Source organism: Chamaea fasciata, unplaced genomic scaffold (assembly GCF_029207755.1).
Source record: "Chamaea fasciata isolate MVZ Bird 193981 ecotype frontalis unplaced genomic scaffold, bChaFas1.0.hap1 SCAF_9, whole genome shotgun sequence".
In the NCBI taxonomy this organism is placed as follows: Eukaryota; Metazoa; Chordata; class Aves; order Passeriformes; family Sylviidae; genus Chamaea; species Chamaea fasciata.
Window position 1 is genome coordinate 16,493,067 of NW_027094094.1, and position 15,568 is coordinate 16,508,634.

Sequence of the window (15,568 nt, forward strand, 5' to 3'; positions counted from 1 at the left end):
TATTAACAACTAAGTACTTATGAGACAGTAATCACAACTCAGACAGTGCTATTTGCAGCAAAATTGAGGGCACTTCAAAAGAGTGGTGTTTGGAGTTCATCATTCCTGCCAGGTAGCAAAAAAAAAAAAAAAAAAAAAAGGAGGGAGGGTCAGGGGGGAAGCAGAGTTTTGTACGTTATGCCACAGTGGGAGAATTCTTTACTGGCCATCTCCAGCTACTGTAGTTTCCTTTGCACAGTACAAAGCAACCTGAACTAAGCAAAAAAATCCCCTCTAAGGTATCATTCAAACCTTTTGTGTTTCAGTGATTGCCCTTGTTTAGGAAGTAGAAAGCAACACTTTAACCCATTACAAGCACTGCTTAAAAAAAAAGTCTTGTACTGACTTTCAGTTTTGCAGTATAGCTAACAGGACTAATAAAAGATTATTTTAGTAAGAATCTAATGCTGCAAGGTATAAACCATTTTTTTCTGCACAACTTTGAAACTGATAATACTTGTTAACAATTTTGTTTCAAAGTCACATTACAGAGATCTCTCAGTCCATTCTCTTTCTTGCCTCAGATTCACTGAGTGCTATAAAGACTTAGTGAACCACAGCACCACAAGCTTGACAGGGACTTGCTCAGAGACAAGATCAATACAAACCTGACAAATGTTTGTACAGTCTTTTACGAGAAGTTCCAAATTACTGAAATTCCTAGCCCAAAAGCCTAATAAAAATTCCAGGTCTAACCACAACATCATCTCATTTTGGCTTCATGATTCTAGCCTACCACATTGAATACAGAGCTACTACACTTTCTATTTTTTCAGTTATTGTTTCCTCATCATAGCACAACAACCTTCCTTCTCACTTATAAAGCTCCCCAGAACTTACCAACTGTTGTCTTTCTTTTTAGTTTTTGCCATTACTGGCCTTTTATCTTCACTGAAAAACATCATCTTTCAGCAACTGTCTCCCTTACAAGCCTTATGCTTGCCTCATTTCCACCATCCTTCAGATGGCAATAAAACAATTTTCTCCAAAGTTCTGACAATTTCTAGAGACACTGCCTCATTGCAGCTAGACAAAAGGATATCTACAGATAGACTGCCGAATCAGTACCTTTCTTTAGAACTTCAGATGGCTATTTCATCCTCCAGGTCTATTTGTTCCTTCTTATCCGACTTGTCTCTATGACACAACCTCTACTGAGGATGGACTACCATATATGTCACTGCCTGTACAATGTACAGCACAGCGTCATTTAATGAAATCTAGATTTCTAGATTTTCTGGCACTACAACAATACAAATACTGGCAGAAAATTCAGCACCTTCTAAACTTGGTAACTAAGTAACACAGGTCTTTTTTCCTCTTACCATTTTTGATGTTGGGTATAACAAGTTGCGTAGGCGAATTTCTGTTTCCGATGCCTTCTTTCTTTTGGTTGATAGTTGTGATGAAATTGCTGAAAGTGGAAAACTGATTTTTGGCTCCTTCCTCCAACCCCTGTAATTAAGATGACAGTATGCTCTAAAGGGCTAATACATTACTCCTAGAGAAAACTTCCTAGTGAGGTATTACACAGAATTCTTAAATACCTTTTATCTTGAAATCAGACTGGTAATAACCAAATAAGACAGAAATAATGATTCTGCAAGTTTGTTTCAAATTGATTCAGGAGAGTTACCATAAAATTCCTTTCCATTACATTAAAAAAACTCAAGTATTCATTTGCAGAACATAAAGATATCCTTGGATTACTGTGAGGAAAACACAATACAATTAGGATGCTGCCAGTGATATTCAACCTTTCTGCATATCAATATCTACTTCTATACATTTCACTACATCCAGCTCAGTTTAAACAGAAGAAAGTGTCACATATTTCTTTTTTCAAACAGCCCGAATATATTCAAGTAGTTTAGACAAATTTCCCAAGACTTGAAATGTGGGGCCAAAAATTCTAACCTGCTAAAAAATTTCAATATTGAAATTTGAAATTGAAATGGGTAGAACTGCCTAACGATTCAAAATGGTCAGCATCTGCAGTCACTGAAGAAAGGCTGACCAACAAACACTGGTTAACACAGTGCTAAAAGACTTGAGCACCCGTTCACGCTGCCACCAAGGAGCCTGCACAAGTCTCTGCTAGGAAGTGTTGAGCTCTAATGTGTTTTAACAGCAAACAGAAGCGAAATCACACATCAGACTTCCAAAGGACTGTGCCAATTAGTCTGTTTGGCTAATCAGCACTGGGTGCTGTTAGATAGTTATTTACTACAGAACTTGCAAAGCATAGGTGGGGTTAAGAGATGCGCAAGATGACAGAAGTCTCACAATGGATATTTTAATTTTCATCTCAGTTCCAAGTCATCAGTTGATATCGGGAGAAGGTAGATCAACTCAAAAAAATATATACACACTTCCTGCACAGAATGATTTTCAACCTCACAGTAACGTAGAGACTCATTTTCCTGATATCTGGCATCTGTGCTCTCAGTTAGAAATATGTTTCCACACAAATCAAAACTTTAATTCTGCAAATGAGAATACATGTTCTAGAATAATTAATGTAATATCCTATCAAAATTTTTGAACCAGTACATTTCCCTTTTCCCTTAACAGAAATACATTTGAACAAGGACATGCAGTCAGAGTTCTAAGAAAAGCACTTCGCTCCCACCACAACATCCTGAAAAACCACCAGAAGGGTAATAACACAGCCCATAAGCCTACCACACCACAGTGTACACAAGCTGGTACACTGCCAGGAATTTTAAATAACTGTGGCACATACAGCTATTTTTCTGTGGCTCGTAACTCGCTAAATTGTAAATTCGAACAATCATCAGGACTTCTGCCCTTAAAAATATCAAATTGCAATTTCTAAAATTGGTATTTTTACCAAATTTCACCTTCTAGTTCCAAATTCCTTATACGCAACAAACATTCCAAAAGAAAATGTAATTACCAGTGTAATTTTCAGATTAATATTTCCTTTTAGCCTATAACCTTTGAAATACCATTAAGATGATTCTTAAAAATCACCTGGCACATGACTGGAAAAAAACAGACCCTGGACAAACATTAGTGACTGAAAAAGAACTTTTAAACAAATCCAGATCTGAGGTTAATCTGCTCTGTTCACAAAATGTGTGCTCCAGACAGAAAAGCTCTGAAGCACAGACTAGTCTAATTATGATTAACAGAGAATAGATAGCACAGATAATTGAAAAAAGGAGGTTTTGTTAAATAAATTATTGCGACAGCCTTTTTGACTGACTTAGCTTTCAAGGTTTTACTCCAGCCATGTCACTGAAATACTATAGGTGAACAGTTTTTAAAAACCTTTCTCCTTACTGCCACCTCCCTCAGCAGTGATCATAAAGAACAAAACTGCATGTCCTCTTTAACTTGATCTTCCTGTTTCAAATACAGTTCCAACAATATTAGACAAACATATGGACAAAGGCTTTATTGGGAGGCCCTGGAGGGAAACTTCATGCTTATTAATGAGAAACTCTGACAACCCCTGGGGGAGTAATCTAGGGCAAGTGCACAGCATCATATCATACCTAAAAATTTTGTAGGAGATCACTGAGCTTTTAAAGCCTAAGACTCTACAAGCACACTGCCATCAGAAAAACTGAACATCCACCATCCCCCTCCCACCCACCAAAAGGAATTAATATGCTCAGAGGGAATAAGTGGATCAAAGTGATCTTTAGTCCTCTTTTAAGATCATATCAGTAACCCACAACTCTGCTGGCTTCTTAGTGGAAGTTTTCCAAAGCATTAAGCCTTCCATAAGACTGGAGAGGTACTAGCATTATACCTTATCAAACTGTATTTTTCATTATTGAAGTTAAATGAAATGGTGAAAACAAGTCAAAATGTTTGCAAAAGCACATACAGACTGCTTTCCTGGAAGTGATGAAAGATCATCTAGAAGACTTTCTTGAAAATCCTGTGTTAGCCCTAACACCGCTTACTCGAGACCCTTATGTATATGGCAAGCAAAGAGTAGTGAAGATGAAAAGGTTTTCTTCCCTATGCAAGAAGACATGGAAGACACTCAGATTTCCAAAAGGCATCTGTCAGTTCAACAGGCTGCACAAGAAGCAGGATTTTCCTTTCCATTCACAGCTTCAAAGGTGTGACTTTGGACTCTTTCTCCTTTACAGGAGTCTCTAATTGTTGCTACTTATTAGGGAGGAAATTACTTAGTTTTCCACAAGTTTCTTTCCAGAATCTGAATGCTGACACCCAAACTACCACCCATTTGGAAATAGTCTATGACATCTCTCCACAAAACTCACTCCCTCCCCCCAGTAACAAACCATTGAAGCCCACATAAGGCTCTTAGGTAAATTCAAGGCGCGCCCTGCACTTGACACGCAGCCACACCCAGCCAGGTCTGAGCTCCTCTGCAGCGGCTCCACTTGGACAGCTCCTGCCTGAGGGTGACACTTCAGAGGTACATGATGGATGTCCAGCTACAAAGTAGTTCTCCAGATTCTTTAAGGTAGTTGGAATTCTACATGACCATCCAGGGGCACACATTTTTCATTAGCTGAGCTAAGCCTTGCACATTTTTGGCCAGCACTTGTATCTTTATTCTAAGGGACAGGCATTCGCCATTCAAAGTCTAAGGTGGAGATATTCAAAGGTAAAAAGAACTACTGGGCACTCGTCCATTACAGACTTCTCCCACCAAATCGGTATTTGAATCACAAGAATAAACATATTCTTGCACATTCTGACAGATTTACAAAGCTGAAAGTCTTTCAGAAGATTGGAACGTTTAGGCAAAACACAAAATTGGCAGAATTGCTTCAGAGAGTTTGCAGTTTGCACACAATTACTTAGTTTAACATCACAATTATTTCTTGACAGTCATAAATAGTATACGCGCAATCTTTTAAATTCAAATTATGAATTTCAATAAATGATAATTTCTAATAAGTCAGATGCTTATCAGAACTGCTGAACTAAAATCTCTGAAGTTTATTACTACAGGATTAGTAACACTTTTGTTCTGTTGTTGGACTGAAGTAACTTACCACAAGTTCTAATGTTAAGCCATATAAGATATCTAACTCATGCCAGGAAAATTTTATGTTCTGTAATATTGCATGGACAGCAGAAAGAAAAGCACAACTCTGGTATAATTAAAAACCTGAAAAAAGGTTTCTGAAATGAAGTTACTCTGGCAAATATCCTTTTCCCTTTTCTCTCCCTGCATTAATTCACTCACAATTTCATCAAAATGTTCTGTGATCTTCGTTTCAACGCAAGAAAACGGAAAATATTTTAAAGAAAAAGATAAAAACACAGAAGTATTTCCCAGCTATCTCTCTTGCCATTAAGTGTATTAGAGCTGAAACCCTCCACCCCCGAGAACCCTTAATGAACATTCACAATGCTGCAAACCCTCAGTCATGACTAACCCGACAGAGCAGACCGTTGTAAAATGTTAACTATAAGCGGATGGAGAATTTATAGCTTCATTATGTCATTGCTTACAGATGCACTTGTTATTTTTAAGAAACTTGAATGAAAGCCTCTCAACGGAAAGGAACATGAAAGAAAATGAAGACGACGCTTCCCCTCTTCCCTTTCTCCTCCCAGATAAAGCGGCAAACACAGCAAACGAGCACGGAGCGGCACAGGCGGGCCCGGGGGCGGCTGCCCGGGCGCTGACGGGACCTACCCCGGCAGCCGCGGTGGACGCCGACGGGATGGCCGGCAATTTCTCTCCCTCCTTTTCCTTTTCTTTTTCCTTTTCCTTCTCCCCTTCTTCCTCTTCTTCCTCCTCCTCGCCGCCCTCCTCGGCTGACGGGGCCGCGGCGCTGCCCTGGCTCAGCTCCGCGCCCGGCGGATGCCCCTCGCCGGGGCCGGGGGGCAGCTCGGCGGCAGCCGGCGGGCTCTGCAGAGACATGGTCCCGCTCCCGGCCGCCTCTCTGCGAGCGGCAGCCTCTCAGTGCCGTCGGCACCCGCGACCCCGCGCCCTCCTCTTCTCTTCTCCTCCCTCCGAGGAGCCCCCGCGGGCACCCTCAGCTCCGCCGCTCCGCTCGGCCGCCGCGGCACTGCAGCAGCCGCGCCGCTCCCGGGCGCCCAGACACCCCCGCACGGCGGGGCGGAGCGCAGCGCAGCGCAGCCCGGCCGCCCCCGCCGCGGCCCCGGCGAGCAGGGGGAGCGCGGGACGCGGCGCAGCGGAGGCGCCGCCGGAGCCTCTGCCCGGGAGCGGCCTCGGCCGCCGCGCCACCTACAGACCGCGGGCAGCAGGAGCGGCCGCCGCTGCCGCCATGCCGCTCACCGCCGGCTCGTGGAAACGCGCCTGGCGGCCGGGGCGCGGCGCCGGGGGAGCGGAGGACACGGCGGCGGAAACTCCGCGGCGCAGGAACCGGCGTGGGGCTGCGGCTGGCCCCGCGCAGCCGCCCTGGCAAGGGGTGCCGGGCCGGTGTGGGGCACTGACGGGACGGGGGGCCGGTGACGAGGAAACAGACGAGCAACAAACAAATATAAACACAAATATATTTGATATATTTTATACATTAAATATATCTCTATAAATATATATATAAAATTTATTTAAATCTTCAGCGGGGTGAGGGGCGCTCGCGGCGGATACCGCTAGGCACGGCCGTGCCTCCGTCACGCCGGGTGGTGCCGGGTGGTGCCGGGTGGTGCCGGGTGGTGCTCCGCCGGCACAGGCCGTGCTGGCAGTGGCACCCCACACCACCCCCAGGCCGTGCTGGCAGGGACACCTCTCACACCGCCCCGAGGCCGTGCTGCCGGTGACACCTCTCACACCGCCCCGAGGCCGTGCTGCCGGTGACACCTCTCACACCGCCCCGAGGCCGTGCTGGCAGGGACACCTCTCACACCGCCCCGAGGCCGTGCTGCCGGTGACACCTCTCACACCGCCCCGAGGCCGTGCTGCCGGTGACACCTCTCACACCGCCCCGAGGCCGTGCTGCCGGTGACACCTCTCACACCGCCCCGAGGCCGTGCTGCCGGTGACACCTCTCACACCGCCCCGAGGCCGTGCTGCCGGTGGCAGCTCTCACACCGCCCCGAGGCCGTGCTGCCGGTGACACCTCTCACACCGCCCCGAGGCCGTGCTGCCGGTGACACCTCTCACACCGCCCCGAGGCCGTGCTGCCGGTGACACCTCTCACACCGCCCCGAGGCCGTGCTGCCGGTGGCAGCTCTCACACGGCGCTGTCGCCCCACGTCATAGTCCTCGCCGCTTCGGGTCACGCTCCAACGAGAAAATACAGAAATCGTCGAATCAATAAAGTTGAAAAAGCTCTTCGAGATGATCAAGTCCAACCTTTGGCCAAATAACACCACGCCCACTATACCATATGGTGGGGTCAAAACCTTCTTGTGAAGGACTGCACCATATCACGAGGAATGAATATGTGAGCGTGGCCGTGTCTCTGATGACGAAGCCAGAGCTGTGCGCGGTGTGTCCGGCGCCTCCGTTTGGGCAGGTCTCGGGCAGCCTGAGGCGGTACCCGCTGTCAGAGCCTCAGTGCAGCTCCCTGGCCCTGCTGGAGCTTTGCTGTGTGTGAAGTAAAACCATCTTCAGAAGAGGTGCTGTGTTAAACTGGCTGCAATACAACATCTAGACCAGATGTAAACATTCCAGCTGTGAAGTGCTGACCTGCCGCTTGGCTTGGTATGTGGAGCTGCAGGAGCCCTGCTGCGTTGAGAGGGGGACCAAGTTGTGTTCCCCAACCTACATCCAGTTTAAGCTCTTCAAACCGCCGTCTGCCAGACGAAACAACTTTCCTTCAGACCACTCTAATTTTGTGTCTGAAGAAGAGTTTTTCTCCCAGCTTAAGGAACAGAGTGTGAATAGCATTACAGACCACTTGAAGCAAATCTTCAAAATTGTTTTTCAGGTGGAGGAAAACCATGTGATGGGTTTTCTGAGCATTGGCACTACACAACTAGCTCCTGCAGGAGCTGTGGGAAAGATTTCTCTAAGAGTCATAATAGCAACAGTACAATAGGTACTGCAGTGTTAATCTAACACATTGAAAAAGGCTTTTCCTTTCTGAAGGAACTGGCAGACCTGGAGTTTTTTTAGGTTTCATTAAGAAATGGCTTTGTCTCCTTACCAAGTTAAATATGAGATCTGATTTTTCAAGAAGTTCACTCTCCTTGCTGTGCTTACTTCCCAGTGGCTTTCAGCAGTTTGCATGAATAAGCGGCCTGTTGCACTTAAACAAAGCCCCCCAAACACTCACTCATCTTTCTCCTTTCCATGCCAAGAAATAACATAATGGTAGTAATTTCAACAGCTTCGGTACAAGCAGCTTTACACCCAGTGGCAGTCCCCAGCTAGAAATAATTGGCACAACTGTTTAGTGAAGCTGTGCCAGCTTGAAACATGGAAGGATTTGCTCCCTTGAGCCTGCAAAAAGAGATGAATAAAGAAAAAAAATTAAATGTAGAAAGGCAAGTATAGAAACAAATTCATTTTTTTTTCAGTTCCATTGAGCTAGAAAGGCCTGATTTTTGACTGTGTCAAAAACACTGAAAGTTTTCTACCAAGGTTATCTCCCAAAAAAGCTAGTGCAACATCAGATTCATCAACTTCTATTGTCCATGGTCTCCTGTGCTATTGAAGCTGAAGTGCTCTATTGAACTAAACTAATTCAGGTGAATATTTTGACTCTTGACAATTATGAAAATAGGCACAAAAAAACTCTTCTTATTTTTTAAGAGAGAAAAATGATCATATACTGAACAAACAAACACATTTTCTTACTTCTAGCTAACATAGCATATATCTGGTGCCTAGGGTATGAAATTAAAAGTATTTCAATATCATTCATAGATCCACAAGGCAGTCAAAGATATAACCACAGCTGGGAAAGACATGTCTAAATTGGATTTCAGTTTTCTAGCATGGATGGATGGTAGCTGGGAGCAGCAGTGCTGCCTGTAATGAGGTGATGCATGTAGACCCTGCAGTAATTTGTTGCAAAAGTGATGAACTGGGGTAGTGGGCAATGGAGCACTCAGAAAACAGGATAAAGACATTCTAGCAGTAAGATTTGTAGGATATACTACATACACAATTTTCAAAACTAAACAAAAGTATGCAACTGCCATTCTACAGACCTCATGAATTTGTTGGCGAGATGGCCTGGGAGCCTTGACAAAGGGCCAAAACACTCAACGCCTATATTTCAGTGGACACTTTCTTTAATTTTTTACATCTCTTGTAAGCTGGTTAAAAACCTTAAATCACATGGTGCCAGCTACTTCACTGAATTTTTTGGTGAAAGGGGGCAAAAGTAAAGTTCAACTGAAAACTGCAGTTCAACTGAAAACTGTGTCCAAGTACATGTTGCCTGGGTCTACAGTTCTTGCTGTTCCTGGAGGAGTTTGCAGTCTCACTCGATCCCATGCTGGCACACCATGCTGCTGGCTCAGATAAACATATGCACACTGCAGTATCACCCCTGAATAACTGTGGGGGACGCAGGCGGGATGTGACCCTGAACAGATTTTCTTGTACTTATGGAAGAACAGCCATAATGTTAGGCAAACATAACAGGAAGGATGTTGACCCTTTCAGCTGGAATAAGACCCTCTTGACACCTTATTTTAAAATGCTTTACAAATACAACTCTTCAAAGAGTTTGAATTGTCAGAAAGGGGGAAAAGTCACTGGCACATCTCTGTGCAATGACGTGGCCAGGCACAGACTGCCGCTAGGAATGACAGATGGAACCAAACCAAATGCTAACATTTGATCACAAATGATTACTAAATGCTTACAATAGATACACTCACAGAGACTGGCATTTGGGAGTGACACACAAATGTAAAAGATAAAAAGGGCTAAATTTCCTGCCTAGTATAATCATGACAAATACTGATTGGATCTCACATTTTTCTCTGCAGTCAGAAGTTAAATTCAGCTATAGCCAAAACCGCCCCTGGTTTAATTCAGTAACATTAAGGTATAGGTTTGGGCTGTTATGGGATTTTCCCTGATCCTCAAATGGTTTACTAGTGTTTGCAATCAAATGGTGTCAAACATCTGTGGTGCAAACTGGTAGTTCAGGAATCAAAGTGACAAGTGTCCTTCAGAAAAAGTAGGCTGAATTTTCCCATTCAGTTGCTGATGTACTCCCATCACACATCTGTACTGTGTCTGTCTTATGGAATAGTGCTGTTTCCTTCTCTTTATACCTTTTGAAGATCTCATGCACTTCCCAGTATAAAATATTTGGGCCATTTAAGAGATGTGTGCTTTGTGAGATGACCCTGAGTGGGCACAAGGGGAAGCACAGGATGGCTGAAACATCAAAAGAGGAAGCAAAGGCTGAAGACAAACAATTTCCTCTCTATGGGAGTAGGAGAGAAAGAAATGGTTGGGAGTTTTCCAACACAACAGGTTTTCAGCAAAACATTCTGTTTCAACAGAAAGATCTGATTCATTGAAATGGAAATGTTTTACAAAGAAGCATCTTTCTCAATGACCTTTCAGCAGAACTCAGGCAAGATGCCACTGAAATCCACCTGTTACTCTGCCGACTCAGTTGGAGAGCTCATCACACTTGCCATGTGAATCACAAAAATTAGAGACACTGTAACTTCTGGACTCCCTGGCCCGCTAACTCCTGAGCTGTGGTACCCTCCTGTGCCACCTGCCCACATCATCCTTTAGAGAAGATGGAAGTTCATGTCTGCTCACAAGTCATGACTGTTCTGAGACTGCACAACCTCAGAGCTTGTAAGGGATGACAAGTCTTGTCCAACCTCCCATGTTTGCAGCCACCTCTTTCCCTAGAAGTTGGACTAAGGTACAAATTTGAAGATTCTTGCCCAAGAGTCCAAGTGGTTGTGAATCCATCTACCATTGCTAACAAGCTAGTCCATTTATGTTTGTTTTTCTTGCTGCAAATTTGAAAATATGTCAACCTTGAGCTTGGCTTACTGTTTTAGTTCCTGTATCATACACTTTCATTTGCAAGAGAGAAAAGCTGCCTTTATTCCAGAAGCACATGTGCAAGGTGCACTCAAACCCTCCTAAGCTATGTCCATGTTATTTCCCTTATGACTATCATTAGATGAATTTATTGCTCTCGCTTACTGGCTATCCTCCAACACTTGAAAAGTCTCATTTAAAAAATAAAATTATAAACATTTATACAAAAATGGTGCGAAAGAACTTGGATAATCATCTGAAGCACTTATAATGCAAGTTGGGTCGTCTTGGCAGACAGTTATATCTTTCTCTTTGGCAAAGAGAAGGTACATCACCAGATGGGATGCATCCAACTTGGGCATTCCTAGTACAGAGAAGGAAGATGTAATCAGAGGTTCTGTATTATTGGCATCATTATGTTTTCACTTTGGGCTCCTTGTCATCACTGACTGGTGCAGTATAACAGCTCTTCCAGCCAAATGGAAAAGGTTTATGGAGTCTGCTGTCCAAGCTACAGATTATCTTCTAGGTTAGTGATTAACTCATTTTTATCTGCCTAAATAAGGTGAATATTATATTACCTCTTGCCATGGAACAGGGCCTTTGGGTTGAAAGAAATCATTAGAAATGCAATGGCTTTTTTCAGAGGGAGCTTATCTATGATAATGCAGTTTATGCAAACATTTGAAGAAAGATATGGCAAGAGAAAAAGTCACCAAGTGAAGAACATTCACCTAGTGACCTCTCAGCTTCAGTAAGGTTTCCATTTCTTCTCTCCAGAAAGTTGGTGTTGGTTATTCAATCTAAAATTCAGTTAATGTCACTTGTACAGGATGTAGCAGTAGCATTGTCTTCCCCAAGGTATAGCAAGGGACTGAGGTCAAGGCTGGGAGATAGCCCACTACTTTTGTCATGTTTGACCTGGAATTTATTTTTAAATGAGATACAGGCAGATATTAGGCAAAGAATTTTATCCAATTTCCAGTCTTCAAACTGGAAATAAGAAACAAATACGCAATGCTAAAGCAGGTTGAAGTGAGCTGGCAGTAATAATGTTAAATTCAGAAAGTAGTTTCTGTACCTTTGTCATATGACTTATAAAATTGTAAACCCCTGTTAGAATTAACATTCGTTTAGCATGGCTTTGCAAATCTCCGCTTACTTAGTAACAAACGAGTCTGATTTCTTTAAAAAGAAAGCGTTCTTGAACTGAAGCAGCAGCGAGAGATGCCATTTAAATCATTTCCATACGCTCATCCTCTTTGTCCAGGGGGAGCTGGAGGAGCAGAGGGCGCCGGGGAGCGAGCGGAGGGTGCCGGCGGAGGCGGCGGTAGCCGGGGCTGCAGCTCCCTCCAGCGCCCGCTCGGCGGCTTTTCCAGGGAAGGGGCCGGCCTCGCTGAGAAAACATCGCACTCGGGGTTCCTTGGTGTTTGGAAATTACTTATTACTCACAGACATGTCTGACAGGGTGGAAGTACCTAGATTTTGAGCTTTAAAGGTAATAAATACGGGATAAGATCATGTGTACAGTGATTTGCATGAGTATCCTTGAAACTGTTAGGGCAAATGGCATAGACAATAGTAACCTCATAGTTCAGTTTGGGCAGGACTGAGAGCTGGATGCTTGCAGACTGTCAAGACTTTCACGTTTTTAATGCAGCCTGTGGTATTTCCTTTGTAATGTCTAAATGGGATGGGTAGAGTGCCTGCTTCTTCCAGTGTCTTGGTTAGCGAACTCTAATTGCCTTTCCTATTAATGGCTAACTTCTACATATAGAAGAGATGTCTGGATTTGTGGAGGTCTTGAATCTCTCAAGGAAGAAAGGCCCCTGGCACACATATGATGGTAGCTAGAATAAGAGGGCTGGAGCAGATGTTGCCCTACCACTCCTGTCCTTGCTGATGAATCTGCAACCTTCCTGCCACACTTCTCAGGCTGGTCTGTAAGATAAATCACCTCTGCATTTCATCCATGGCTACAACCCTAGGGGAATCTAAAGTGGAAGGTGAGCCTCTGCAGTTATGAGTGGTGCTGTTCCTGCAGCAGAGCAAGCCCTGAGGACAGCTGTCCCAAAATTTGCATCTGTTTTGCCCATGAGGGCGTTTGATGAGTGATCTCTCTCTGTCCTTATCCTCAGCCCATGAACCCTTTGTTATATTTTCTCACCCCCATCCAGCTGTGGATGGGGAGTGATAGAGGCTTTGGTGGGTGTCTGGCATCCAGCCAGGTTCAACCCAATACACACAGTCTCACACATTTTCAGCTGATATTGCAGAATTTTATTGAGTATAGAAGTGCCTGATTTGCTGGAGAGTGTTGCAGGAGTACAGGCTCCTTCCCAAGACAGTGATGCCTAATTATAATGTCATTTGTATTTATCCAAGTAGTTCTATTTATAATAATCTTTCAGGTGACCCAATTGTACACTTCATAAAGCATATCTAAAGAAGATTAGTTTCTATCTTTCAGAGTATGAAGTAGTGTACTATATAAATACTGCAGCTTAGCTACTGTCTATTTTGAATGTCAGTTAGGATCAGGTAGTGTTTATGTGCTCCTGAGATTTAGCAGTTTTTATTCAGGATTTCTCAAATTTGCATCAAGCTGAAACTTGGCATGTAAGCTGTCAGCAGATGCTAGTTTTATTCCAAAAATAGGGGAAGTTGAAGCTTTTAAAGGTGTCAAGTGGCTTATTTATGCAATGGTTGCAGATCCTTTAGTTTTCTGTCTCTTTCAACTATTCAGAAGCTTACTCTATAACCTTCCTCCAGCATTACTCCATTCTCCAGCATAACAGTCCTGAGCCGTGAGGAATAATAAGGTCACACTACAGTGATAATCCAAGGATGGTGTGCCCTGGAAACAGGTGTAAATAATGGTCTTTTTTGGTGAAACAGAGCTACCTTCACAGAGTCACCCTAAACAAAAGTAATTGAGAACACGTCTGAAATGCTACCCAAAATGCTTACATATTGCATCATAGCACAGTGAAAGGACAGGCAAAATCCCCAGCACTGTGAAGGTTTCCTAACACTCCCATTTAGACAAGGAAGGACCTTCTTTCAGGCATCACTGAAATCTCCTCCTCCAGGAATCATTGCAGGGTACATCTCTCCTCCACCATGGCATTTATCGAGTATGTGTATTAAAGTCTAAAGCAAAATGACTCAGAAAACTTGTAGTAGTATGGCTCACTTATGTTCAGTGATCTACGCTGAACATATTTGAGAGGTAACAAACTGTCCCTCACAGAATAAATCAACCCAATTTTATATAACCACAAGTGGACCCCTTTGCTCTATTTTGTGCAGCCAATGAAATGCCCTCTGCCATAACCAAAGCTCAGGTAGACTAGAAAACAAAAGTAGGAGATTGTAAAGCACAGGAGCTTCCTTATAGAATGTCCTGCCAACAGCTGCAGGAGAGGGCAGGTCAATGTAAACATGACATGCACCCTGGCCTCTTTCCTTTCTAAGAACCCTGAAAGACAGGATGAGGAAGGTAAAGCCAGGAAGAGCCTGCCTAGTCCAGAGATCTGTCTGCAGCTCAGGTTTCCCTTTGTAACAAATGGAGGCAATATCCAATTATTTGAAATCATGTTGATATATAAACAAATGATATGTAGGTTTTTGTTAACTTTGTCTGTTTTAAGAATACTTACAGGTTGCAAGGACTGCGATTAGGTTTCAACTGAATTTAGTCAGTTAACACAACCTTCAAATTCACAGCTGTATTTTTTTCCAGTGAGAAATTTACTCTTTGTAAAAGCACTTGTGCCAGTACAGTCGTGCCAGTGCATGACTTCTTTATTTTACTTTTCTTGGGGAGGCATCCCCCATCTGTTTAAAAAACAAAGAGAAGTTGTCACAGTGGTTGCAGAAAAATAGTTTTAAGTTTAGACCCTTCTATTCCACTGAATCAAACTAGACCCAAATACGAATGAAGACCAGTCGCAAGATCATAAGCTTGAAGCGTTTGCTCATGTGTAATACATATTCAGTGCTCAATAATTTTATATTCTCTGAGGAATGGTAGAATTTCAACACTCACTGGCTAAACCTCTTTTCGGAGGTCTTCAGCAGTAATTTCTCTTCTAAAATCTACTCCATAAAATTCTCAGCTGTATCAAAATAGTAGATGAGACCTTATCAAGCTCTATTTAGTGGCCAAGATTTGCACACCTACAATACTCATGACATACAAACATTTTGGTCTTTCCTGTCAGAGTGAAGCAATATGAAAAATCTGAGCTAACTGATTTGGGCTTTAGACAGCTGTGAATGAGAACTAATTCCTGGTGAGGATTTGAAATCATGCCAGCAGGAGCTTACTCTTAAACAGATGCTCCAGAATTCTGTTAGGAGGGTCACATATCTCATGTCATCCTTTGATGGGTACCTGGTCAGAAGTCTCTTCCCTTCCTGCTACAGCTGTCCCTGTGAAATAGCAAACATGTTTTCTAATCATTGTGTGCTCTCGGAATCATTTCTCTAAAAGGTTATTTACAGAATAAATATTTACAGGGTCCATTTTCTTAGCTCTAAAAACTTGGAGGTTAAGCCAAATCTTGTTTGTTAAAAATCCTATAACTCTCAGTGTGATAGAATTCTTATTTT

At 43.3% G+C, this 15,568-nt stretch overlaps 1 protein-coding gene across 1 annotated transcript in view; it reads right to left on the reverse strand.

Moving 5' to 3' along the window:
• The window catches only part of HECTD2 (HECT domain E3 ubiquitin protein ligase 2), a 34,143-nt gene extending 28,040 nt beyond the window's left edge, over positions 1 to 6,103 (reverse strand). The window contains exons 1-2 of the mRNA XM_066191219.1: positions 5,702 to 6,103; positions 1,365 to 1,494 (exon numbers count right to left, since the gene is read on the reverse strand). Of these exons, the coding sequence (XP_066047316.1) occupies positions 1,365 to 1,494; positions 5,702 to 5,929 (358 nt within the window). The 5' untranslated portion in view covers positions 5,930 to 6,103. The remainder of the gene's footprint in view (positions 1 to 1,364; positions 1,495 to 5,701) is intronic.
• Positions 6,104 to 15,568: the final 9,465 nt, after the last annotated feature.